Source organism: Alligator mississippiensis, chromosome 9 (assembly GCF_030867095.1).
Source record: "Alligator mississippiensis isolate rAllMis1 chromosome 9, rAllMis1, whole genome shotgun sequence".
NCBI lineage: Eukaryota > Metazoa > Chordata > Crocodylia > Alligatoridae > Alligator > Alligator mississippiensis.
Window position 1 is genome coordinate 13,427,240 of NC_081832.1, and position 27,763 is coordinate 13,455,002.

General features: G+C 41.8%; 2 protein-coding genes across 3 annotated transcripts; one reads left to right on the forward strand and one right to left on the reverse strand.

Annotated features, from left to right (window-relative positions):
- Positions 1–579: 579 nt before the first annotated feature.
- Positions 580–9,648, reverse strand: RNF114 (ring finger protein 114). 2 transcript variants are annotated; one of them, XM_006267416.4, is made up of 6 exons: positions 9,401–9,588; positions 8,615–8,765; positions 6,448–6,554; positions 5,590–5,704; positions 4,314–4,421; positions 580–4,066 (listed from the first exon to the last, which is right to left on the reverse strand). In XM_006267416.4, exons 1-6 carry the CDS (start codon positions 9,562–9,564, stop codon positions 4,001–4,003), a joined length of 711 nt encoding a protein of 236 aa, XP_006267478.2. In that variant the 5' UTR covers positions 9,565–9,588; the 3' UTR covers positions 580–4,000. The 2 variants fall into 2 exon arrangements, with proteins under 2 accessions (XP_006267478.2, XP_059589140.1); XM_059733157.1 differs by lacking the exon at positions 8,615–8,765 and having other exon boundaries at positions 9,401–9,648.
- Positions 9,649–16,348: 6,700 nt separating this feature from the next.
- On the forward strand, positions 16,349–26,957 carry SPATA2 (spermatogenesis associated 2). The gene is made up of 3 exons (XM_006267417.4): positions 16,349–16,583; positions 19,464–19,886; positions 23,226–26,957. The coding sequence occupies exons 2-3, from the start codon at positions 19,572–19,574 to the stop codon at positions 24,480–24,482; spliced, it is 1,572 nt and encodes a 523-aa protein (XP_006267479.1). The 5' UTR covers positions 16,349–16,583; positions 19,464–19,571; the 3' UTR covers positions 24,483–26,957.
- The last annotated feature ends 806 nt before the right edge of the window (positions 26,958–27,763 follow it).

Consider the following 27,763-nt stretch of genomic DNA (forward strand, 5'->3'; position numbering starts at 1 on the left):
CACGTGCACATGTGTGCATGCAAGCACTACCGCCCCCGGTGTGATGCTGTTCCTTGCTGCTTTTTGCCACTGGACAGCTTTTGTACTGAAACTGAGCAGCTTGACCATCAGTCAATTTACCACTTCACATGTCAAACATCAGGACACATTTTCTTGGTGTTGTATTCTTTATTTTAAAAAGTTACCAATGGAATTCATTATTTTGATTCCAGGAGCAAAGTTGACTGTGTTTAGATGAGGACAGCTAGCATCCCCTCTCATCACTATTTTTTAAGGTAGAGCATGGTAAGGATCCCCAAACCTCATAAGGTTGATCTTTGACTTAAAAGGAGAGGAAGGGAGGGGAGGATAAGAGAGTTTAATTGTATGTTCCCTTGCTTCATGCTAACTCTCCTTTTAATCCCATTTCAGTGCAAGACCCTGGCATTTCACAGTTCCAGGGCAGGCCAGATTAAATTAACACCAAGAATGGGCATTTGACCACAAGGTCAACAACTGACAATGACTGAAAGGTGCCCTGGCAGAGTACTCAACCCTGCTGCAGAGATACTGGCCTTGATTTAGTAATGAAACTAAAGATGGTTGAACAATGAGGCTATATTTAATCCAAAGTTTCTCAACACAAAACCACCAGATGAACAAAGGTTACACAGAAAACCAACCCACTTGACAGTTAAGTACATACATAAGGGGTTGCATATTTTTATGAGCAGTCATAAGACACAAACATCACAATCTATTTTTTATATACTTTCTCTTTGTTCATCTGCTAAAGTAGCAGCCAAGGGCATGTTAAACACTTTTCTACAGTAAAATATCTATAAAGAACTGGAATTTGAGTTTTACAAACTCTCTCATACCGTTGCTCAATTTGTCACTATCTTTGAACAGTTGTATGAATACGTATCACACCAGGGAATGTATAACCTACAGTTGTCAGGTTAACAGGTGCAAAGATACAGTTGCATGCCCTCTTTACATGCTGAGAAGCCAAACTGAAGGAATGCTGCTCAATTTTTTTCCCCATAAGGATAGCTCAAACATTGTGGTTCTCAATTTATTTCTCACCTACAGCTAAATTTGCAACCCACACCCAAACCCTCAACAATACACTGATGAATTATTCAACCACTTAATCTCCTTTCAATTGAGGGATGATCTAATCAGAGCCACCATCTATATGGCTACTGTTAAATGTAAATGATTAAACTCAACTAGACATCAGAATTTGGTTCCTTTTTCTCCCTCCCCCTTTTTATCGTAAAGGGAAAATTCAAGCTTCTGTCCATCTACCTCTAGACTCAAAGCAGTGCAGCAGGGGTATGAACATTGTCCATGGCAGTCAAAAAAAGGCACAAATTCTGAAAGATAGGGAATCCAACAGAAGCCCATGGGAAAGTCAAATCTGATCAGCTGGGCTGGGGCTGCCCTAAGCATTTGGTCCATCATTTTAGCATCACCAGTTATGTGGTTTTAAACAGCAGTTGGAGATGTTTCCTCCAGCTTCTCTAAACTGATGATGGTACATGCCAAGGAATGTAATGAGCAGGGATAAAGCATTCCAGATACAGCCAGTTTAGTGCTCTCCTGGAGCATCCACTCCTGCAACTGTTGGAGAAGGGCTACTGAGCATTGGTTTGACCCAGTATAGCATTGTTTTGTGTGGTGGTGGATGCCAACCCCCTTTACAATTTAATTAAGATTTCATTCTAGCTAGGTTTGAATTATGCTCATCTCAAATGATGAGCTGCCTGGTCTACACTAGCACTTGAGCCACTTGGTTCTAATACTTGAGTGGTTCTAATGCTACAAGACTGCACACAAAAATACTTTAACATTGACTGAGCTGTAGCCTCAATTAGGCTTAGAGATGCATGATGGAGCCAGCCAGAGCCTCCCTTCAGGAAAGATGTGTAAGGAGAAAACAGGAAGGACTGCAGAGCATGATAAATCACAAAAGTTTCCATGAAGAGAAGGTTTTATAAATTATATGAAATTTATTGATATCTTGTCTTCAAAAAGTCAGAACAAGACAATTTAATTGCTTAGCTCTCAGAAACACTGTCAAGATGACATGGAAGTGCACTTAGAATACTAGAAGAAATGTGGAATAGTCAGGTGGTGACTTGGGCTCTAGCCAGAATTCACAAATTCCACAGCTTCTACCCAAACACTTCGAGAACATAATGCCAAAAAGCACATGGTACATGTTCAGAGCATTGCATAAAAAAAGTTTTCAGGATTTGACACACAATTCTCAAGTAGACTGCACCTTCTGATGGATCTAAACTGGTCCATACCAAATGAGTGAAAGCACGTTAAAAAAAACAACAAAAAAAGAAAACTAAGCCCAATATGAAATGGTTTATACTTAATTTGCCCAGCCAGTGTGGGCAAGCTCAAGCTTCAAACAAACCACTTTAAGCTGGAACTTTTTACTGTTCTAAAAAGCAATTTGAAGGTCTGGTCAAATTACAGAGCCCAGCACAGTGTGAAGATAATAGAGCTTCTTAGCAAGCTGTTTTAGCCTGCCTCGAGAACTCAAGCTAGCTCTGTATGCTACACTACACTGTAGTCTGCAGGCCCGCTGGATACAGAAGCCTTAGCTAGGACCTCACGAACCTGAAGTTCCTTGCTGTTAATTTGTGAATAAAAATATTCAGCCTCAATACCCAAAGTGATTTCTAGAAGGTAATACCAGCCTATCGTATTCATACACGTAGAAAGTACATTATCTTTGCATATCATTTTGAGTTATGTCTCTGCTTTCCTGTCTACTCTTCGGGTGTTCCTTTCAAAAACAATACCTATATAATAAACATTAAATGAACACTATATTCTAAATACAGAATCATCCACTTAAATATTTCACAATATAGCTGAATAATTTAAATGAAGCTCAGGGGTTCAAAATATTTTGCAGAATTTGTAAAAACACAAATAGTGCTTAGGAAATGCTAAAGATCATTAATCCATTTTACTATCAGACGATCTTGAGGGACAGAAGACTTGGAAGCTAATAACCACATTTTAGTTTAAAAAACAAATCGGATTCCTAGATGTTTTAGTGTTGAATCCCTCTATCAAGCGAAGGCTTGCATGTTATGCTTAGTAGCTTAAGTTCTAGAAAAGATCTTAAATTGTCAGTTCAGGACATGAGATAATTATTACAAGTGACAAGTACATCGTGGATTTTTAAACTAATTTTTGGATGCAGAATTTTACTTTCTAGACTAGAAATGTTTTAACCAAAGTATGATTATTTAAGCTGGTACATAACATGCGGGTACTGAACCAGGTATTATGAACAAGTTTCTTATGCAGATGAACAGAACTACAATGAAAATACAAGTTTTAAAGATTCATCATTGAGGCAATGTACTAGGTTTAGTTAAAAGACCAACTACCAGCATTAGAAACGCTGCTAAAGAATGTGTAAATCACAGACATTCCAGGCAGTCTCAAATGCAAACCAGTTTCTGACAGTTGCATCTAACAGACTAACAGCTTCCATAGACCAAAAATGCCAGGGTATCTGATCAACATTTAGGAAGCATAAAGATAAGATTTTTTATTTTTTTTTTTTTATAATCTTCACTTGCCAGTGTAGGCCGTTCCCTCTCAATAGCAGTTCCTCTGGTAGCACTTATGTTCTCATCAAGTAAGAATGGACATAATGAGCAGACAGACACAAGGGTGGGGAAAATGAAAAGAGGCAACAGAAATACAGAGGAGACAACTGGCTAAACTTAGCATGAAAGGAGCAGGAGTACTAGCCTCACATGGCTGAGCAGCCAAAAAAACCTGTCTTGATAGTGTTAAGCAATGACATGTAGAGTAAGATCAGGAGCTGAGGCCAGGAGACTGGGACTCTTCAAAAATCTTCCTTATTTATTTTTGGATGCCTGAGTTCATCTTGGACTGTGTAGGGAGAAGTGTGAGGGATGCTGGGAACTCCCCCTAATGGAAGCTTGGTATTACAGTTTTTCTCCTACTTAGTTCATTTATCCCTCAAGGACCGTAACAAAACCTGTGCCATCATATCATCTTCATCAGCATCATAATCCTAAGGACAGAAAAGGCAGAAGTCATTAGACTCTTCACTTGATTTCACTGTTTACCCATTACAAACATTTAACAAGTTTAGGAAGCATCAGACTTTCAACAGAAAGCAAGCAGAATTTTATCCAACTCCAGAAAGGGATACATTGCCCCTAATAGGATGGTATCTACATGAATGGCTAAATTACACTTTCATACAAACTCAGCAATCATTCTGCTATATTCTAAGAGTTTTATAAGGAATTACATACCACAAAAGTATCATAGGAAAACCGATGCCGCCTCTGAAGATGATCCATGAAATTGGCACTCCTGTAGTTGGGATCTCCCCATGGCATTGAGGCACAAATTGGGCAAACCTTTCAAAAAAGCCACAAAAGCCAATGTTGAATTCCCTTCATGTTCAGCTGGGAAGCACACCCTCAGAACTAGAGACCTCTTTAGAGGCCTTTCTTATTTCATGGCAATTTTTAGCACGCATATTTCCCTCCTGAAGTCCAGGGTCTTTGCCTCTAAGTAACCAATTTAAAAAACATTGAGAGAGGAAAGTGCCAAAGAAACAGAAAAAATGCTTCTATACGATTGTGAAGCTTATGAACACAGTTCATATAACCAGAATTTCACTTTGTATGCAAAATGAATTGAGAGTGTTTTGTCAAGCCACAGAACACTACATAAACCAATTGGTTCCTCAGATACTGAATTAACATAATTCAGAAGTTTGTGACTTTGAAGTAAGACTGGTAGTTTGAGCCTCCCTCTCGTGGAGGGCAAAATACTGAACTAAGTTTGCTTTCTAAAATACTTTTAGAAACCTTCATTTCTACAGATTATAAAATATCTGCACACCAACACTCCTGTAGAACATATTGATGTCTTCATAGAAAAAGAGACTGTGATTTTGTAAATTAAAACTAGAGAAGTTTTTCAAAACTACACCCCAATTATTAATTGTTAGAGCCAAATTCAAGTTTTGCTGTTTTTATTCTACTTACTGCCATATCTGTAGGTAAAGATCTGTGTAAATGCTTGTAACAATATTAAAAAGTTTACACATCAGACAGTGTTATATACTTTTGCTCAGGATTTAGGGAATGGTACATAAAAGGCTTGGATGTCAAAATTTCATTCCAACATTACTTGTAGCTTCAAGAGGTTAAGATGGCTAGTTTAGTGCACGTTTTTTTAAATGCGAGCATAGGCACTTAAAAGATGCTTTGATATCTTTCTGAAAACTTGTCTACCTCCCCACAGACTCCTCGAGAAGCGTGTTTTGAATTTGCCCAGATCTTCAAAACAAGAGTAATATCCAAACATTAACATTTTTGTATACACACAATTTTATTCACAAGGATAGTCCTATTTAACTCAAAAGGAATACCTGCAGTTTAAAATCAGGCATACACTTAAGTGTCTAAGGTCCCCGAGCAGAAATCACCGAGGGACCTAATGCTAAAACTAGCTTCAGGCTGCTGGCATATTTCTGCAACACCAGCATTATACTGAATCTGATACTGTAAGCATTACCACTTGTTTTGCATCCATGATGTGGTACTTTTTGCAATGTTCAACTAGTCCTTCCTGATCAAGGTTTCTCTCACTGCAGTAAGGACAAGGAAAGGTAAAGCGATTTGGAACATTCCTGGGGGAAAAAAAAAAAAAAAAGATTGTGTTTACATTTTAGAAAGTTAATACCTAATGAGAGACTGGCTACTCATGGTAATTTGAGAGAGAATATTTAAATAAAGAGCACTTAGGGTCACCACTTATTGTGTGATATATGAGCAAGCTGAATTTAAGAACTTGTTTTTTCTATCAGTGAAGAAATGACATCTCAAAGGGCAAAGTTAATACATCTGGCAATTACAGTTATTCCCTTACAAAAATATCAAGTTCAGCTTGCTTTCCTGGTCTGCACCATTTTTGTGAAGAATATGAAAGTTTGCCAGACAGTCTACAATATGGGTGACCAGTTCAATGTAGTCATTTCTCATTTCATTTCAGTAATTAATCAGAGACAGAATAACAAGTTTAAAACTAAAATAAAACGTAGATAGCCTTACCCAGGACCCTGATCTTGTAATAGTTTGTGCATGGGCAATTTAAGTCAGTAGAGCAGTGCACCTGGGCGATATCATTTCTGTATTAGAGCCTAGTTTAATTGTAATACAGCATTAAAAGAACTACTCCCCCTAGACTAAATGAAGATCTAACAGTCTTTGCTTGTACTTTCACATGCTGCACAAGAAAGTGCCTGCAACACACCAAATGCACCAAAACGTATAAAAACAAATCAGGAAAGCAAGTTTTGGCATTAACTAAAACTTCCACCATCAAAAATCTTTACCCAACCACCTCCCTGTAAATGACTGGAAACAGAAATACCTGGTGTTACAAGGTGGTTCTTTAGTTACAGCTTTCACACCTTCCATTATATAGTTCTGGTATTTTGAACAAGAAGCTGCATGACTGCGTAACTTTGAAAGGTACATCTACGCAAACAAGAGACAGAATGTGAAGGTTATTAAGGTTAAGTACAGGAACTACAAATCACAGGAATCAGAAAACATTCTGTTCAGAGAACATTAAAATAAGGAAAACTGAATGTTGTGGCACAAGGCAGTCTGTTCTGAACAGAAGCTACTCACTAGGTTAACATGCTACTTGTGATACATTATGATATAATATAATGTTTAGACTCCCTGTTCACCCGAGTACCATAATTCTTGCTTTTTTTCCCCTCTACATCAAAAGGAAAATAAACTAATTTCTACTTTGTACTAAACCAAGCCAACGTTCCAGCTCTGCCTGCCATTCTTCCCTGTTATGGGCTCAAATAGAGACAAGCTACTGAATCATTAGCCAATATATTGTATAAAAGTAAACACAACAGAGTATTAGGCCAGATGTAAATTAAGCGTGCTAGAAAAATACTTATGATCACAAGCTTACATTGTAACCATTTCTTCCTCTCATAGGGTACAATGATTCCTTGTTAAACAAAATGTTAGTATTGATATGTCCTACTAATCAGGGGTGCACCAATAAAGATTTTTGGGGGTGATACTGATGGCCAATTATTAATGAGCCATATTGGGCCAATGTTGATCCGACTGCTAATATGAAGCCCACCAACATGGAGAGCAGCGTCTGGCTGGTAAGTCTGCTCGGGGTGGGGGGGGGGAAGCAGGGAGGAAGGAAGGGGTGTGGTGGGGAGACAGTTGAGGTCTCTGCAGTAAGGGAGCCAATGCATCAGTGTACCTCTACTGCTAATGTTATTCTGATTAATTGCAAAGAGTATATAAGAAGATTTTATTAAATTTAGCAACTCGTTTCTCTATTCATTCTGATAAGACAAGTGTCAAACTGAGAAAGAAACCTAGTAAGAGGTCTATAACTAAATAAGAATTGAAGGTATTTGAATACTGATGCTTTCCAGAACTCTGACAAATGTGTGTGGCAGACTCTGGTAGAAAACAGTGGTAAATCTGGAGGGTTTATATTTTATTCAGACAGTAAAATATGGAGGCTACAGTTTTTTCTTTTATGACAAATCAACCTTTTTACAAATTTGAATACTTGCATTTTTTCTAGTACCCAAGAGTCAGAAAACAAAACTGCCTAGAAACGAAAGTGAAACTGGCTAGACCCAAGTTACAGGAAATGCAGCATGAAAGGCAAGCCATACAATTAAAAAAAAAAAAGTTTTAGTTGGTAGGAATTTGTATAAGGTATATCTAGAAGGAACCCTATCACGTTAAGGATTTTTAACTAATTAGCTTTAGCTTTATCTGGTGGAAGCTAGTTCTATGTTAGCTATTAAGCTATGCTGACTATCAAAAAGTCAATTGGTCACGTAGCAGAGTAATCAGGAGATAATCAATGTTTGTTATTTTTACAGCACTGCCATCGTAACAGCAGTGCTCTATAATTTCTACGCTGCAACGTCTGAAGTCTGGGCTCTGTATTAATAATATCATGGAAGGATAACATTTATGTCTACATTTTACATATTTCCACAGCATTAGACTCTTATCTGTACAGCAGAAGCTGGAGAAGACATGACTTTTACCAGATACCAGGCAGCACCACCATAGCAAACTACCCCAAATATACTGAATACAATTTCAAATAACTCTATCAGAAAGGTGCTTCTGTCAGTAATCAGTCCAACAGACTCTCCAGACAGGTTTCACTTGATTTCTCCCGGGACAAACGTTGCATTTATAAAACAGCATTCTCCCTGCAGAAATGTGCGCGCACAAGTTCCCATGACATCTTTACATTGCATGTTTGCTGCATACTTCAAATAAAGGGGCAAGTAATCAGCTAACAAACTGAAGTTCACCTCTCAAAGGAAGAAACAGAAGACACGGCTGGGGTGGGGAGGAGGAGAGGACATTGGTGTGCTACCAAGCATTATTTCTCTGCATTATTTAACAACATTAAAATCTTGATGGCTGACTCTCCAGAAGGCTGAAAAGAAAAATGTTATTTTCCAGGTGTGGCTAAATAGGGAATTGCGTACTGAAGTTTTTAAATGCTTTCATACTTTTTTATTGCAGCCACTGCAAGCAGTTTCTGTCATTTCAATTTGTTTTTCCAGATCCAGAGCTGTGCTGCCAGGAGACAGGGTACTACGGCAGACTCCACACACTGGCTTTTTCGGCTTAAGACATTCCTGCAGGCATGGAGCGCAAAAACTAATAGGGAAGAAATACAAGGTTTCTAAAAACGCATGCTGTAGAAAACGCCTGCACCGTTCCCAACGAGACCCTCACGGATATACCTTAAATTTGGCCAATAACGAAAGGGAAGTCACAAGGGACAACGCACATCAAAAACCTTCACCCTACCTATGTCACACTCAAAAGGGACAAACTGGTATCGAGGGCTACGTTTCAAGAACAAAACAGCTATCGTGAATGTTAGGTGCGGCCCCGTCCCTTGGTGCTCCGGCCAATTTATGGCCAAAGTGTTTCCTGCTGGAAGGTTTGGGGCTTCAGAAACATCCCACGCGAGCAACAAAAGCCGAGGACGGCAAAGGGCAGGGCGCGCTGCCGTGCAAACACAGGGGCTCTCTCATGACAGGAACCCGAAACTTAACTGGCAACAAAACCCACCCCTTCCTGCACCGGCACACCCCGCCGGGCTCGGGCAGGTCCTGCGGGGCAGGGGGGGGTACACCGCGGGGTAAACGGGCCCGGGGTGGGGGGGACACCCCTGGGCGACGGGTTTCACTGGACGAGAGGGCGCGACCGGCTCGCACAGGGCTGCCCGGCCCCCGCCCCGGTGGATCGCTCCCCCCGCCCGCTCGTACAGCGCCCGCCCCGCTCACACGTGTCCGCAGGGCGCCCGCACGGGGCTCTCGTAGACCTCCAGGCACACGGGGCAGAGAAAACGCGATAGCGGGTCTTGCGGCGCCGCCGCGGCCGGGTAGCGGGAGCCGTTGTCCGCCCCCGCCATGTTCCGCCGCCTGACTTCCGCGAAGCACTTCCGCATGCCACTCCCACCGCCGACGGTGGCCCGCAGGCGCCGGCGCGGCTACGCCCCCGTACAGGGCCACGCGCATGCGCGAAGTGTAGCTCCTCCCCACGCCTCTGGGCCTCGCGGGGGGGGGGAAGCAAAATAGTTGGCTCCGCCCAGCGCCGCTGGAGGGGGCGGGGCTTCCGTGTTGGAGGGCGGTGTGGAGCTGGCTGGGTTCAGCGACTGCTGCAGCCCCAGCCTCCTATCCTGTCTCTTTTGGGGGGGCTGAGATGGGCTGTTGGTGTTAAGTGGATGGTTTGTCATGAGTTTTATGCTTTTATGCACCGCCAATTGCTCCATAATTTCAACCCCCAGGTCCTTTTCTGTAGAGCCACTGCTTAGCCAGTCAGTCCCAAGCCTGTAGCGATGCATGGGATTGTTGTGTCCTATGTTACCTGTCAGCTCTGTGTTCCTGAGGGAGCCCTTGCACCCAGCTTGCTGGACTTACAAAGGACTTTTTGTATTCCCCCCCCCCACCCCTCATCTAACCAAAACTAAGCAGAAGAAAAGTTGAATAGGCATCTCTGGCCGTACATTCCCAGGTCCCAGTATGGGAGGTCTATTTAAACTTAATTGACTAAAACTTGGTTGCCGGGTTAGGGAATGCTGAGGCAAGAAACCGAGTCAGAGAGGGTACAGGCAACATTTGAACAATGGTTAAGGGTTCCTCACAGGGTCCAGCCCACTGGAGCCCTGAGCACAAATGCTGTCATACTTTTCCTGAGATGACTGGTGCAAGTCCTCCCCACAAAGTTTATAAACTCTCCAAGTAATCCCCTTAAGTACGTTAAAAGACTACAGTAAGATCTGAAAGTCATGTGAAGCTGAGGCTTATTCACAACAGGTAAAATACAAAACACTGATGCTGACTTCACAGTACAAGCATAGCTAGGCCATTTGAGAAGAAACAATGTGGTATCCCTTCCAGTATATCTTCTATATTCATAATAATTTCAAGCTGGCTCCTACGTGTCTGGTTACTCCTTAAAACTTTATGTTTTTCCTGGTTGTTAATCAGTTTCTGGAGATGTTCCAAACCAGATAATCCCTTGTCACTGAAAAAGGTAATTCATCTAAACTGAAACTGCTTATATAACAGGATTTTCCCTGTCAATGATGGCTTGGGACCCTCTTGATTTACACAATTAAACAAATGCTTTGAAGAAGCTGGACTATAAGGGTACAAGAAAGCTGTAAAGCAGCAGTGTGCTTCAAGAGAGAATAATCTCTCTGACACCATCCGCTATTGCTCTTGAGAAGCTGGGAGAAACAGATCATCTCTCGGTCGCCTGTTTAACTTTCAACTATTGTGCTAGGAACTTTGCCTGTCAACAAACCGCCCAAGTGCCTTGGAACGGTGAGATCCCAGCTCGCGCTCGCTCTCTCTTTCTTTTTCTCTCTAGGCATAGCTTTCTGAACCTGAATTTTATTAGTCAAGCTTGAGCTAGGTTTCCCCAAATACTCAATTAAAACAGGGTAATATTGTAATCATTTTTGTTCATTTTTCCTTGTATGTCTATTACTACTAGTACCGTCATAAATTTCATATACTTAGCAATAAATAACTTTTATAGTCAAACTAGTGGTAACTGGATGTATTTTTTCTTCTCTGCTTCCCCTTCCCCACTTGCTCTGCAGCAACACTGCTCATCAAGAGGCTATCAGTGCTAGGAAAGTAAGGGCAAAAGATTGGGATGTGCTGAGTTTAAGACACATAAGGGGATCAGCTTGTATAGGCTGATTGACCCAGTTTGGCTCAGATGTGCCCTAATGAACTGAATGCTGGCCCATGAGGGTGTCAGCTGGCCACCCAGCCGGATTCAGAGGTATTCTGTTCACCTGTGTGCTTGTGTCTGCCTGCACTTTATTGTTACCTTAATGAACTGATTCCTGGTATATGAGGGTGTCAGCTTGTACATGCTGATCAACCTGGCCGGGTCAGGCGTGTCACGTTAGTGTGTGTATTTGATGAATTTGGTGGCTGGAGGAACCCTTGAAACTGAGTCCTACAAGATAGCTCCATTGGGGGTGAGGACCTGCAGAAGGGAAAGATACAGCTCTGTATAGAAACACAAGTAACAGAAGCAGCATATTAATTAAATTACAAAGACCCTAGAAACGTATCCCTAATAAATGCGCACACCCCAAAGTGATGGGCAAATCTGGTAACACCGAAGTGCAGGACTTTGCATTTGTCCCTGTTGAACCTCATGAGATTTCTTTTGGCCCAGTCTTTCAATGTGTCTAGGTCACTCTAAATCCTAGACCTACCCTATTACTACCCCCAGCTTGGTGTCAGCTGTGAACTTGCTGAGGGTGTAATCCATTCCATCTTCCAGATCGTTAATGAAGATACTGAACAAGACTAGACCCAGGACCGACCCCTGGGGCACTCCACTTGATACTGACTTCTAACTAGACATTGAATCATTGATCACTACCTGTTAAGCCTGACGATCAAGCCAGCTTTCTATCTACCTTACAGTGCATTTATCCAGCTCATACTTCCTTAGCTTGCTTGCAAGAATGCTGTGTGAGATGGTATCAAAAGCCTTGCTGAAGTCAAGTTATATCATGCCAACTGCTTTCCCTGCATCCACAAATCATTGATAACTACTCTTTGAGAGCTCCTTTTCACCTAGCTGTGCATGTGTCTTACCACTAATAAATTGCTTTATTTTTCAGCAACAGGGACTGAAACTCTATCTTGATTTTACAAGCCAGAAAATATCTGTGGTGCTGCTAAAATATGAATCTCCAAATCTCATACCTCCTGGCTTAGTTGCCTAATTTCCCCATGCTGAATACTGACTGAGGTTTCATTTTCCCCTGAAATACTAGATATTGGCTACTATTCACAGCAAGTCACCTTATGCTTTAGGATTTGATTTTGTAAGTCCTTTTGCACTGTTCAGCAGGAAGCATAAGGTGCTGCACTCCAGGTGTGAGCAGAAGCTATATGTGGGTGCTAGTGCTAAGTATAGAAAGCTGACCTGAAAGCTAGTCTAAAGAGTCCCATTGTCTTCAATGAGATTTGAATCAGGTCCAAAGTAGTTCTGTTTCAAGGGCGAGAATAAGAGGCAAATCCTTTGCATACCTGCATCCTTATACAGTACAGGATAAAAAAAAAAAAAGAGGTAGTGGCACAGGGAACAATGAGTGTCCAAGGAGCTACACTGTGGCTGCCTTCATCCTACCAGGCAAGAGTCGGTCATGCAACAGCCCTGTTAATACTTTGAATGCCTTCAAGAGACATTTGAACGTTTATCTTGCTGGGATCCTATGATCCCTGCTGATTTCCTACTCCTGGGGCAAGGGGCTGGACTCGATGATCCTCCGGGGTCCCTTCCAGCCCTAGTGTCTATGAAATCTATGAATACAGAATCAGGTTCCCTTGTACTCCTGCCCATCAGTTATACACACACCATTTCAGCTCTGCCATGCAGGACTGACCAAAGTAATTCAGAAAACTTTGTGTACTGAAGAGAACTTTTTAGACTGAATGAATAGAAAAATTATATACCTTTCATCTAAGAAAGAAGCCTCTCTTCTTCCAAGAGTCACTGCAATACATGTTTTGCATTACAGAGCTATTTTCCCAGTTCTCTATTCCACTCTATGAGTTTTAACTTAACCTTTTTTTAACATTTGGTTGGGACGAAGTTAGAGAGAAGGGGGGTGGTGTGGAATGTAAATTAGGAAAAATAAAAGAAGAAAACATTCTGTATATGTGAAGCCAACTGCTTCCATTACTGTGCCAAGTGACAGTTGTCATGAAACTAGCTGTATTAGAAAATCAAAGCCATAAACGCACTGCCAATGACAGAAGAATTATTTTCTTTTATCACAATTGTGCTTGTCATACCCCTATTACACGTGTACACCCAAGGGGAGAGATGGTCTCCCATTTCAATTTGTAAACCAGCTGCAACAAGACTAAGTTGCAAAAGTTTAATATTTCCAATTCAGTATGAGCTTTTATCATGTCAAACATGGTTCCTGATACCTGGATCATGTAAGTTAGATTTCATTTCTGCATTGCTGCTGATGAAAATGATGCAGGCTTCCAGAATACCATGCTCGCTAAATGCTCTATCAGATGGGAGTCTCTTGCTGTATATGAAACAGTGCACTGAAGCTGCAGAGAGAACAACTGTGTTTCTGAGAAACACTCAGCATTGTTCTGGCAAAACACTCAGCTTTGATTCAGCCATAAAGCACACTCACCCACAGCTAAGAACTTAAAAAGTGATTGATTGCTGTAGAAGAACAAACCTATTATGGTTCATATAGTGGAAAAAGTGCAGACTTCTAGGTTAAAAATCAACTCCCTTCAGGCAGAATGTAAAGGAAATTGGAGTTGGTTAGACCCAGGCTGATTTTAAGAGGACCAAGAGGTAAATGTTCCCATGTTACTGAAAGCAAACAAATGCTTTTAAAAATAGCTAAAGCAGCAGAGTGTAAGTAATTGGTGTCGGCAAACAGAATCTATTTGGTTTCTGACATTAGCCCCAGGACTGAAGATTGTCCACATTTTATTCATTATGTTATTACTCACATATGTTTTGAGTGTCTTGTAGTAGCAAAATGTGATTCTATTTTCCCCTTCATTTACCTTCAAGACTGCTCTGGCTCTGGAATAAATATTGACCTTTTAGAAAGGGGTAATGCAGCTCTTATTCTGTGGTTTTCAAGATAAGTAGATATTAAATCAGTTTATAAAATAATTGTATAATGATTCAATAATTGCTTTCTGTTGTGACTGAGTAGCTACATCCTGCATTATTTAAAAGAGCACTTAATTTTTTGTCTTGCTTATGCTGGAATAAATTTCTTTTACCTTAGGAAGTAAATCATTAGCTCTAATCACAGATAAACCACAGGGCTAGATTCACAATAGATATTTAGGCAATTAAGTCTTGCATAGGTATCTAGCTCTCTCTGATTTGAATGGGAGCCTAAATATTTCTGTGGATTTGGGCTGATGTATTCACCACAACCCCTTCCTCCTAATCCAGTTTGATCTGGAACTCAACAGGGATTTAGATTTCTATGTGCTGAATTGACTCTCAGTGGAATTTGATGATCTTGCCAGACTGGACCAAAGTCTACATCTTGCCAAACTGGACCAAACTCAGCTGCTATGGAATTTAAACTTGCAGAAACACAGAAAATGCCCCACATGTTGCCAAACATGATCACTAATGGGCACACATTTAATTACCATCCGACAACATAAGTATCTCATTAATATGTTGCACCTTTACCCTTTTAATGTGCTATGGTATGGTTACCTCTCACTGTTCAAATAGGGTTGTGTTAGTACTTGAACAGAAGCCATGCAAGAACACCTAGCAGAGAGCAGGGTGTGATGCAATTTGTTATTTCTCATGAGTCAGCCCTGAACCAGGTGGAGAGAATGGAGGAAATTATGCAGCTGGAAGTGGCCTAATCTCTTTCAGATGAGAGTACAAAGACCTGACTATTTAGAGTCATTAAAAATCCCAGAGCGCTGAGAGTTCAAACCGGATTAGTAACCTAATGGCCCTAGTTAAACTTTTCTTTCCTACCACTCACGTGCAACATCCTTTGTCACCCCACAGGCAGATGCACTGAGGATCACTGCTGTACTGCATACACTGAAGTGCTATGGATGCCCCAAAAACAAATATCACCCCCCACTGTCAATTCTTGAGAGTTTTTTGACAACTCCCACATAATTTAATGTTTCTCCCAAAGCCTCAGCTGCCAGTCCTATAATGCCATGAGACTCACAGTTTCCATTAAAATACTTCCAACTTTTGTGGCTGCAGAACACATCAGGAATGAGACCAACGGGAACCTCCAAGGACTCAGAAGACAAATGAAAACAGAAGCTTCTTTAAAGGCATCGTGACTTTAGAACCATTAAGTATTTCCCACATTTCTGGGCTTCACTAGTCGCTCCCCCACCCCCTTCTGCTTCATGTGTCAGAGGGGTTTAAGACTTGGGCATTGGGTGTTGGCTACAGCCGAGCTTGGGGGGACTTTGGGGGGTGCATATGCTCCTGTTGGGACCAAAGCCAGAGGCTCTTGGCTAGAGGGTTTTTTGACCCTTTGCTCAGGGTCAGACTGATACTCAGGGTCAGGAAAAAATGTTACCCCATGGTCAGACTGGTACAGCCTGGGGGGTTTGCCTTCCTGTGTAGCAGGGGTGCGGCCCTCAGCCTAGGATCTCGAGCGTGTATCAATGACATCCTATAGAAGCAGGACACCGGCTGCCTGGTTCCCCTGCCTTACCCATGGCAGGTTGGGGTGTGAGGCTTGTGCTGTGTTGATAGTGACAGTAGCCTTATGCCAAGTTTAGTGGAGGTTTAGATAGGGTGGTTAGGACAGGGGTGATGCTACCTCAGGAGGGGCTGGGCAACACAACCTCTAGAGGCCTCTCTCAGCCCCACTCCCCTGACTGCAGGGAGCCTTGGCTCTGCCCCATGCAGGGGGATGCTGTCTCTTGCATGTGAAGGCACCTTTCCATGTCACAGAGACCACCATAGCAGGACAACACATCTTGCTACAGAGGTGGCAACCCCAAAACCCCTCCACAGGGGCAGAGCTCAAGTACTAGCCCAGACTGAAGAGAGCCAACAAAACCCTTCTCATAGGTGCCTACTCCTCTCGCCCTTTAAATCCTCTCGATGACATCACCCTCGGCGTGACGTCATCAAGGCGCATGCGCATAAAAAGAAGGCACGCTCCTTATGTCATCCCCCAACCATCTACTTCCGGGTTGTAGCTGTCACTCCCCTGTTTCCGGGCGGGGGCTCAACCCGGTGGGGGAAGGGGTTGCGGGATTTTTTTCTCTCTGGATTCGGAGAGAGAAGCGCGCATGCGCGAGCCGCTCTGCCGGGGTTCGCCGCTGGCGCAGCGCAGGGGTCACTTCCGGCTGTGGGGGGCGCTCGGGGTCTGCATCCGGGTCGCGGGTGACTTCCGGCTGGCGGTGGCTGCGGCTCCGCTCCGTGAGTGCGGGCGGCCGGGCGGGGCCCGGGGTGGGAGCCAGCGGGGGACGGAGCTCCCTGCGGAGCCGGGGGAGCGGGACTAGGGGCTGCGGGAGGGAGCAGGAGGCGACATCCCTGTCCGGCTCCGGCCGCGGTCCTTCTGGGCTCAAGCCGCCTGCGCTGGTGCGGGACTCGGGCTACTTCCCCCCCCCCCCGCGGGGCCGGGCCCGTTGCTGCGTCGGGACGAGCCGCGCGCGCCGGTTGGGGAGGACTGCGGGGCTGCCGGGCAGCGCTGGGTTTCCGTCTGGGCTTCCTCTGAAAAATGCCTCCTTAAAACAGCCCCAGAGCTGCCTGCGCCGGGGGCAGAAATGGCTGCAGGGAGGCTTTTCTGTGGAGTGGGGGATTTTTTTGCTGCCCGGCTGCTTTAGAGACGTTGTGTGCAAAATCAGACCTTGCAGACACATCCGAAACGGCAGCTTTTGTTGTGGGACAGAAGTGATTGCCTTCCTTAGACGCCGGCTTTCAGCGGCTGGCCTGCTGTAGCGAGAGCAGCTGAAGGAGGGATGCCACCGCTCTTGCCGAGGCAGAAAGCCATGAAGGTGGCACTCCTTGTAAGAAAAACAATCCGCACCCAAATACCCGCCAGCAAGGCTTCTTCAGATGTGTTTGGAACTGGGTTTTAATACTTTAGAGGAAATGGTTGTCGTTGAATAAGGGTTGCACGTGCATGTTTCTTGCTTTTTTTTTTTTTTTTTTCTTAGTCATTTTTCATCTGGGATTTCTTAACATTCCCAACCATTTTTTGTGGCTGAGTGTTTTCCTATGTTCAGTGCAATTCTGTAGCTGTTTTTAGTGTATGGCAAAATCTTTAGAGATGAAAATCCTTTTTATCTCGCATAAAGATGATGGCCTAAGTAGCCACACTGTACGTTTTCCTCATGTTGCTATGACCGTATGTTCGCTCCTGTCTTACCTTGGGGATAACTGAATCTCTCTGGCACATCTACCCTTTGACTTCCCTGCCACGACTTTTATTGAAGGGACCAGATTTAGATGTTTTTTCTTTATGTCCGTCCGCTAGACACTGGGCTAAGATCACCACCATTCACTAGGTCAGAGATCAGCCATAAGACATTAAAATCTTGTAAGTCACTTGCAGTGAAAGGGCTTTGTATTTTGATGAATTCTCTTGAGCTACCACTGTTCTTCCAGCTGTATTAATCAAGGGCAAGTTGTGTACAGTACTTACCAAGTACTCTAATCGGAGATGTCAAAAGTAAACTGTTTCCACCTAGCACCTATGGAAACCCACCCCATGATTAGTGAACTGGTTGAGATTAGAGTCTGAACTCCCAGAAATTGTAAATGTTAACAGGCAAAACAGATGCTCTCGAAAGCTGTCATCTGTTGTCGTCGTCTTTCATATTTTGATTTGCAGCCATGTTTTTAGTGAACCCTGGCACATCCACAAGTGGCAAGTTGTAATTGGAGCTGGAGGTGGCTATGAAAGTCGCAGTGCCTGAGGTCTTTATGAAGGATCCCCCTCACCCCCTTTTTTTTTTTTTCCTTCAGAGGATGTTTTGTCTTGCCAAACAAAGCTGCTTCTTCATACATCTCTCAAAAAAACAGAAGAGTTAAAGCATTCAGCTCCCTACCAGTTTCAGCTTGTTCCCCATCATAATCTAGTTTGCCCTGAATGACCTAAATGATTTTCCTTTGGAGTTGTGTCCTGTAGTCTAATTGTCATTGTTTTTAATCGAGTGACAGAATGCTGCTGCTTTTATTTCTGTAAAGATCAAGGTAGTTACTGTTGGCAGTAACTTTTAATATGTAGTGGAGAAGTTCACCTTTCTGAATTTTTCAGGCTGACTGCAAACCCAGGAAGACAACACTGTTAGTTTACATGTGCCACAGTTGGGAGATTGTGCTTGTAAAAGTAAAGATTAGACCTGTACATCAATTAAAAATGAAAGCTTATATTATGTCGGATCTGATGTCCAGACCACAAATACAGCAGGTGGTCCATGTCCACTTGGACATCTGTGCTTCAGGGATTTAGTTAAATAGCACTTTGTAAGTCGGGGAAAAGAGCTCTTTTGTGCAGGAGACCTTAATTCAGTGAAGCCAAAGTGCAAATGTCAATTCCTAGGTAAAAACCATAAATGACTGGTTTGCGCTATGTTAACATAATCTTTCAAAGAAAGCAGCGGCACCAACTTTTTGGCCTTTGGATATAAGTGCCAGTTGCAGACTAAAACCTTGGCTGTACCTATCAATGCCTGCTCTGTGTATTGAGCTGTATATGCACTGTTCCAGCATTGTGAGAGATGTTTAGGGTAGCTACAGCCTGGTGGCAGATTAGACTCTGTAGCTGGATGAGTTTGTATGAAAGGCATGGATAGAAGGGGTAAGGCAGATTGATGGTCTCTCCAGTGCATGGATCAGTGTCCTACAGCTAGAGAGAAACACGGGAGTGATCTGTAGTTAAGCAGAGAGACCCCCTCTGCATTCTGTCTTGCAACATTTCCTCTGATGCAGCCAAAGTAAAATGATTTTTCTCTTCATGCGACTTTACTAAGACTCAAGTCTCCAGTGTGTTCATGGTACCTAGGCCCTTTAGTCAGTAAACTGTTGTGTTCTGATGAGTAGGACTCTGAAGGCATCCCAGCTGCCTCTACAGGCTGAGGCTGCATCCATTTGGCTTGGGCACAATGGGGAACATCTGTATAATAGTTGGAAGGGTACTTCAGGGAGAACGAGGCTTGTGTCCACATTCACAGAAAGTTGAAGGGCCTGTGGTTGGACTCCTCTGCTATGTGAACTATTTCCTAGACTTTAAGGGTATGCTAAACTAGTATAGATGGTGTGACTTCTCTCTTGTGTTTTTGTTTTTTATTTCAGAAGAATTGCTGTTACTGAGGACTCCAAATGCCAGATAACCAGCCTGCTCCAGAGTAACCATGAAAGAGGCAAGGTAGCTGCCCAAGAGTGAACCACATTCCTATTTCGATGGATACAAAATACAAAGACGATTTATTTAGGAAATATGTACAGTTCCACGAATCCAAACTGAATGCCTCTGATAAGCAGCGTCCTATTAATGATGAATATCTGCGAGTGGCAGCGTCAGCCTTGCTATGCCTTCCCAAAATCGATCCCTATTATAGATTCCGGTTGATTAAATTTTATGAGATGGCTGAAAACTCCCTCAGATCTCTGAAATCTTCAAGTTTACATTCTCTCCATAGTGCATTCAGTATGCTGGAGACAGTTGGGATTAATCTCTTTCTTTATCCCTGGAAAAAGGAATTCAAAACTATTAAGGTAAGAACCTTCCTGGAGAGTAGCAATAGAAGAGAATGATTTGCCTTGTGAATAGCTAGACCTCTGATTTCACTCTCAAATAGGTGTATAAATAAATAATAAACAGAGGCATTAGAAAACTGTAGATTGAATGGAGTAGATTTTAATGACTTCCATGTAAGTAGGATAAGAGACGTTCTTAAAGAAATCCTTCTGTGGAAGCATGCCAGTTAGTATGAAACAAGTTCCTGGGGAACCAGGAGAGGAACAGCAGCAAGAGCTCTCCTTAATAACACAAAGCACACTTTACCATTAAAACTACATTGTGCCAGGTTAACAGCAAATGCAAACACCAAGTGCACGTACAAATCAACAACTCCCTCATCCTGGAGGAGGGTCTTCCAGGTCAAAGCCAGAACACATTGATAGGGCAGTGTGAGAACAGTGTCACAACAATTATGCCCATGTTGTAGCTGCAGTTTGGACACAGAGGCCTTCAGGCTCCATTGCTCCTCAACTTGCATTGTACAACATAGCCATTTAGTGTACTGTTGGAATACCAATGGAGACAAGCAATAGGACCTCCCATTTACATTCTTAGGAGAAGCTTGTCCAAAATAGTAAAGCATTCCATAGATCTTCTTCCACATTGTACTTCAATTATAACTTGTGAGCTCTTGGCTATTCCAATCCCAGGAATCTCTTTGAGATGTTATCTATAGTGATCCTTGTACGCAATGGGCACATCTACATGTGCAGCTAATGTGAAGCAACAAATTCTGGCACACATCACACCAGAACTTATTGCTCCCAGGCCCTGGAACTGCAGCACATTGAGCTGGTTCAGAGCAGCTCCAGCTGGCAGGGGACCTCGGGAGTCAGCCTGCCAGCCCAGGGCTGCTCTGACCTGGCTCACTGTGCTGTGGAGGGGCTGGCTGGGACATAAGGGTACTCCAGTGTGGGGCTTGCTGGCAGGCAGTTCCTACACTGAAGCACCCCTGTGCCCCACCCAGCCCCATCAGTATCTACATGCGTGTTGCAGCATAGTAAATAATGCTGCCAGAGGAAAGTACTTGTATTTACAAGTACTAACCTATGGGAGAGTTAATTAGTTTACAGTGGCCTGATAGGGCTGCAAATGTAGGTGCAGAGACTTTACTGCGGAGCTAGCTAGCTAGCTCCGCAGCAAACATCTTGTGTAGATGTACCCATAAGTACTGATTTATTCCTAGTTGTGCTCCAAGATAAGATTTTGAATGCTGGTCAGAATACACCTCTCAACTGTACTCGACTGCAAGGGACATTACTTACTGGAACCATATGTTCACTCATCCCACACAGACTTTGTGTTATCTCTGCTTTTTTCTACTGTAAATTTTTGACAGAAAAGATAACTGAGATTAAAGAGAATCTGGAAGCTGCTTGCCAAATCAAATGCTAAACTGAAGTTGAGGCTGCTATTGACAGTACTGAAAGTTGCTATTTGTTCTGCTCTGGTGGCCAGACTGTTAACCTACTATTACATCTTGGCTCAGAATGTATTTTTGGGTTTTGAAGGGTAGCTTTTGAAATGATCTAATTATGACTTCCTTAGCTCTGTGATGTGGTCTGATTTTTCAAACTATAGGCAAGCTTAAAGTTCTTGTGACTATTTTAGTTCCTGGCATTAAGCAGGAAGGCCAGTTGTCCCAAGCTAAGAGTTTTTGGAGCCAGTGTCTTACAGATCACGTTGACAATGGGTTGCCATGTCTTTTTATTCCTTAATTGTGGCACTACTGAAAGTAGACTAGGCAAAAAATGTGTTGAGTTTCTCAGACTGGGGAGTCCAATAGCCTTCCCTTCTCATCTGAGACCCATTATACCTGGGACAGCCAAGGTGTTGAATTATTGTTAGAGCTGCAACATGCACTCTTTCCTATAGAATTGCTCTCCAAATGTAAACGTTTATTTTATTTATTTCTTTTTAAATTCAGCAGCCTATAGTTGTGAAGAAAACTTTGGAAATGTAAGTGGCATAAGCCAGTTAAGGGTTCTCATCTTAAATCTCCAAACAGGGTGGAATACTAGCTGACAAGTTTTTTGGGTAGATGTGTGATATATTTTATTAAACTAACTAAATAGTTAGAAAAATTATTGTTTGCAAGCTTTTGGGAACAGGGAGAATCCGCTGGTGTGTTCTGGTGTAGAATAGAGGCCAATATGCAAAATTCAGATCTGTGAAAATGCAAATACATGACAGTGAGGATCAGAGGGAATGGGAGACAATAGGTATGAGACAGGTGGGTGGGGAAGGGGGAATGTTGAACTGGTGACAGAAAGTAGCTGGTAAAATGCAGACCGGTTACCTGGGGTTATTAGATGGGAGGCAGGTTATGTTGTGCCATAAATCCAATGTCTATGTTTAGTCCAGACCAGGTTCTTTGGGTAAATTCAATATCTTTTATTAGACCAACTATTTATACTTGGCCCATGATTTTTTATTTGTTTTGTACCCAGTAGATTTATTAAATGAAGTTTGTAGGCTCGTCTGAGAGAGGTGTTTTGTAAATTCCCTTTGAGGATTAGAAAGTGCACTGGATGAGATGCCTCTAATCCTCACTGCCACACACTTGCGTTTTCACAGACCTGCATTTTGCATATTGGCTTCTATTCTACCCAAGAGAGCAAACGAAACACCAGCAGATTTTCCCTATGCCTGAAGAAGGGTGTTTGTGCCAGAAAGCTTGCAAAGAACTATTTTTTCAACTATTTAGTTGGTCTAATAAAAGAGATCACATCTATCCAAAGAACCCTGTCTGTCTGTGTCCTTAGATCAACACGGCTATAATCAACAACCCTAAGCATGTAACACTGGCTGAAATATGTGTCAGCTCCATTAAGTTCGCTATCCTTCGATTTGAATTGTGATAAGAATTCAAATCATTTCATGGCTGATACCTTTAGCAGAAACCTTCAGTTAACTCCCAATCTTGTGTTCCCAGTTTTTGCACAGTGTCCTGAGTGCCAAATTTCTCAGCCATTTCCTACCCAGCTTTTGAAACCTCCATCTTTTCCCCTGATAACTTTTTACAGTGTAGTCCTTTGTTAACGCATGCACCACTTCTGCTCTGATAAAAATTGGAAACTTGGTGCTAGTTTAACTTAAACTGAAAGGGGAAGACACTGTATGGATGAAATTTCATCAAATCCCTCCCATTTTTGCTTTTTGGATTTGCCTGGTGTAAAGTATCATGTTTTATTATTGCTAGTGTTGATACAGCTTCCATCACTGGAGCATCTGCACATCTAGTTTACCATTGAATTGTTAACCTAATGTTTCTCCTTCTTCTTTTTTCTTCTTTTCTTTTTCCCCTTTGTCAGACCTACACAGGACCCTTTGTTTATTATGTAAAGTCAACATTAATTGAAGAGGATGTAAGACAGATTCTGAACTACATGGGGTATGTCCAAGAACTGGGAACAGCATATAAGCTCAGAGAGCAGGTTGATGCCATCCAGGTGAAAATGGTTTCATTTGAACTCTTTTTAGCTAAAGTAGAATGCGAACAGCTGCTCGAAATTCACTTGCAGGTGAAGGATAAAGGTTATTTGGAGCTTGACATCGTAAACGAGCGAAAAAATAGCAATGAAGATGTTAGAAGCTGCTCTGAAGCAATGAAACGGCGTGCAGAATGCAAAGAGAACTTGAATACTTCCATGGCGCGAATGGTACTTCAGAAATCGGCTAGTGAAAGGGCCTCCCCTAAAGATTATTTTAAGCCAAAAGTGACCAAGCCTTCTAAATCAGTGGACACATATGACAGTTACTGGGAAAGTAAGAAGCCACCTCTGATGAGTTCACTTAGTCTCAGAAAAGAACCAATTTTGGTGGATGCTGAAGATGACATTAAAGATGAAATAATTCGGCCATCTCCCTCTCTTCTTGCAATGTCAAGCTCACTGCATGGGTGTTCAGATGATTTCTTGACAACTTCATCTCATCCTAATGGCATGTTAAGAACAAACGTTGCATACAGCTCCTATTTTTCTCCTCAAGATGACTTGGATTTATATACTGATCCTGATGCCAGAAGCGTGTTAAATTTTAAAAGACAGGAAGCACCTAAACCTGATGTATGGGTAATAAGAAATGATGTCAACCCCATTTACCACAAACGTACCCATCTAGCCAAAGAGACAGCGCCCTTCAAGTGCCAAAATTGTGGCTTATCTTGCGGCAGTTCTGTGTGTCAAAAATGTGACAATCTGTTTAACACTAGGCAGGAATATCCAGCAGTGAAACAAAGCAGCTACTCGATCAAAGCAGTGCCAAGTGATGGCTTGTCTCCTGCATCTGCTTTAAGAGAGAAAACTCAGTACACACCACAGACTCAGAGTCAAGAGAGAGCTGCTCAACTAAGTTCAAAATCCAAATCTTCAGGCACCTTGCGCTGTGGTTTTTGTAACCGATTGGGAGCTGCAAACACATGCACATTCTGTTCAAAAGTCTCATGTGACGCTTGCCTCAATGCTTATTTTTATGATCCATGCTGTAGAAAAAGTGAGCTCCACAAATTCATGCCTAATAATCAGTTAACCTATAAATCAGCCCAGATGCCCCATCTTGTTTATAGATAGACTTGAACAACCTGTGTCTGGGGGGGAGGGGCAAAAGGGCTAACAATTAATTTTTCTGACTCTACAGTAAGAAACATTATACTGACCTCTCTCTTTAAAAAAATGTGCCCCAGTATCTGGAAATACATTTCAGTGATTATTGGTGCCAGGTTTTGTTTTTGTGGCTTCAGTGCTACAAAACCATTAGAGTTCATGCTGCTATCATTTATGTGACTCTTAACTAATTACTGCTTTACATCTTACATGGGGGAGAAGAGCACATTTTTCCTTTTAAATCTTGGCAGCTGTTGCACTTTAACAAAGTGACATTACACCTTTTGTATTACATTTGTAGTTGTCATTTTGCCCACATACAGTTGCATAAGGATAGACAAAAGGACTAAGGAATTAAGATCTGCATTTTAAATGGATTATGAATCTACTGCCTGTTTTGAGTACAAATTCAAAATGTTCCAGAAATATTTGCAAATGGCTTTGTATGCCAAAAGGGACTCTCATTTTTGGCTGCATTTCCTTAGCTCAAAAATGTAAACACCAGGACATCTCCTTTTGTCTTATTTCTTTCTTCTCCCCTCCTTCCCCAAGATGTTTATCTCAAGCTTATACAATCTGAATTTGAACAGTATGTGCTTTATTTTCTAGTGTTGCCAATACCATCCTGCTGGTTTTTACTGTGTGGTATTTTAAAAAGGTGAATCTGTATATGTGTCACTTAAATTATGCCTGGAGTGTTGTCTTTCTGGATGCAAACTGAGTTTATTCACTTTGTCACACATGTATTAAATCCTGTTCTTTGCACTGTACATAGGTGATTTGAAAACAGTTTATTTTTTAATAAATATATTCAATATGTTGAGTTCTTAAGTGGTAAAATCATTATATAACTATGAAGTCTCTGGGTTATTTGTTCAGGTGACTTTTTTACTTGTACTGTACTTCACCGCTTATTACAGTCACTGTGGCAGACTGCTGTTATTGACTCGGAAAGAGTTCACTGTTTTGTTTGCCTCTCTTTTTTTAGACCCGTAGTTCTTACTTGGGCAAGACTCCCACTAAGTTAACTGCAGTCTTGTCTAAGGGCTGAAGGATTTTGGCTCAGAGTACATATTCTCTTCCATTTATGCTTATGGGAGTTGAGTGGGTTAGAAAATACTTATACCTACCTCCAATGCAAAGTCTGTAGCCTGGCTCAGGAGGTGAGGGCGGTGACCCATTAAAAAAACAAAACAGAAGTAGCTTGGGTGATTTCCGTAAAAGTAAATCTGCACATGAATTGAATAGCTGAACTTATTTGAAGCACCAAAACTGCTCTAGTCTTGGATTGCACTTTCGTGTGTTAAGTATGGTTCAATATGACCCAAAGCCCATTTAAACTACACCTTTTCATGAACTGAATTTAGCCTAATGTTCAAAGGAAAGCTGCCAGATCCACTTAACTTATTCTTTTCCATAAAGACAAACTGATTAAGGCAAAACATTTGAGCTTTGTAGTTAAAAGTTGGAAATCCTCTAACGACAGTAAATTTAAATAATCCACTGTGCACTGAAATCATACACTTCATTTTTATTTTTTTGGACATTGTTAGAATCTGTGCTTTTACATTTGAATGTCCATGACCCCTTTATGTGATGGAAACATGCATGAATGATTGGTTGCAATTTTTAAAATATTGTTGTTATTGCTGTTAATTCTTTTTTACTGGCTGAGAGTGGGGGGTAGGGAGAGGGGCAAAGAATGTAAGAGCTAAAATACTTTAGCCATAACTGAGTGTCAAAAGCATGATGGAAATGAGGTAAACCCTGGGTTTCATGAAAAGCTGAGAACAAGCTACTGTATAGCCTGTGTTTAATTTAAAGAGAATGAATGGCACGTGATTAACTATCAGGAGACTTGTAGAAATTGAATGACTGCAACTAAACAATGCTACAGGCAAGTACTATCTTGCTGATTCTGAAGGTTAGGGTAAATACTGCTTAGGAGAATGATTTCAAGATTTTTTCAAAATCTTGTATGGTTTTTTTAATAAATATATAAATATATATATATGTGTATATATACTAGAACACATGTAGATATAGTATGTATATAATGCAAAATTTAAAATGGTTTTACTATTAAAATACCTTCTGTAAGGGTGGTGCCCATTTCAATAGTTATTTTGTTTCTAGACATCTTTCTGACCTGTCATGCCTGTTTGGCTGCTATCCGGTGTATCTCCTAACCCACTAGTTCTGTTTCCATATTGCTATTCGCACTACAGTAAATAACTAAAACTGTGATGCCACGTAACTTATACAGTGAACATAGCAGGGACTATATTTGCTTTGAAAAAGGAAAAGTCCTGTGTATATATGTCATGGAATACTGTAGTACAAAATTGTATTGAATTCAAATGATACCATGCTCTATTTTTTGTGTATCTTACTGTATGAGGTTGCTGTGATTGAGACAGTAAAATATATGCTAATTTAAAATGCAGGTGTTTTGCATCTGATTTCCGCTTTTAAAAAAGTCTTTGCTTCAGAGGAATTTAAAAATAGAGGCCTTTATGAAGACTCAGCCTTTTCTTAAAATTGAGCATATTTAAAATATCTTTCCCATCCAAAGTATCTTGTGGGCAAAATATGTGAGTGCATGTCAACGTTGAACTGCAACTTCATGGAATTCAGTGCCTTTCTCATGAAATATAGATTCCTCCATTTATTTATTTATTTATTTTTTTGTGCAAGTCCTAGCAGCACGACTTGATCCATGATGTGAGGTGGTTGTGTTAAGTTGCGGCAAAAAGTATGCAGTTATCAAAGTGATGTGGGACTCGCAGAGCAGATTTTGGTATGTACCGTAGAGGACTCTAACTGAAAAAACTTACCACCTTCACTCAAATTTCCCTCCAAAGGATTTAATACGCAGCTCTTTTAAATGAGCTACATGGTATAAGCATGTGTTACATCTCATTTGTAGAAGACATGCGGTACTATTAGTGTGCTTCTTGGCAGGCTCATTGAGCCTACTGGCTGTATCCTAGCTTCAGAGCAATGATTACTTGCCAAATTCCAGATGACTGACATTAGGCTTGCACACGTTTTAAAACTGTTAGAGGAATATTTAAACTATTGGAGGATCAAACCTGCAAGCCCTCTGTTCTCCAGATCCATTGGAGGTGGCTTGCTGTACCAGATATGGGCCTGGGAAAGGCAGGCCAAAGAAGCAGAGCTGCGATGATGCATTCCTGCTGAAGGGGAGGAAGGGACAGGGTCATCCTATCCTTTGCATTTTCAGT

Excerpts from the sequence above, each read along its gene's own strand:
- RNF114 (XM_006267416.4), bottom strand. The coding sequence starts at position 9,564 with ATGCGGAAGTGCTTCGCGGAAGTCAGGCGGCGGAACATGGCGGGGGCG. Across the intron at positions 6,555-8,614 it reads GCAGTGGCTGCAATAAAAAA|ATGTACCTTTCAAAGTTACG; the intron begins GTATGAAAGCAT and ends TTGTTTGCGTAG. Across the intron at positions 4,067-4,313 it reads TTTCCTATGATACTTTTGTG|GATTATGATGCTGATGAAGA; the intron begins GTATGTAATTCC and ends TTCTGTCCTTAG.
- SPATA2 (XM_006267417.4), top strand. The coding sequence starts at position 19,572 with ATGGATACAAAATACAAAGACGATTTATTTAGGAAATATGTACAGTTC. Across the intron at positions 19,887-23,225 it reads AGGAATTCAAAACTATTAAG|ACCTACACAGGACCCTTTGT; the intron begins GTAAGAACCTTC and ends CCCCTTTGTCAG.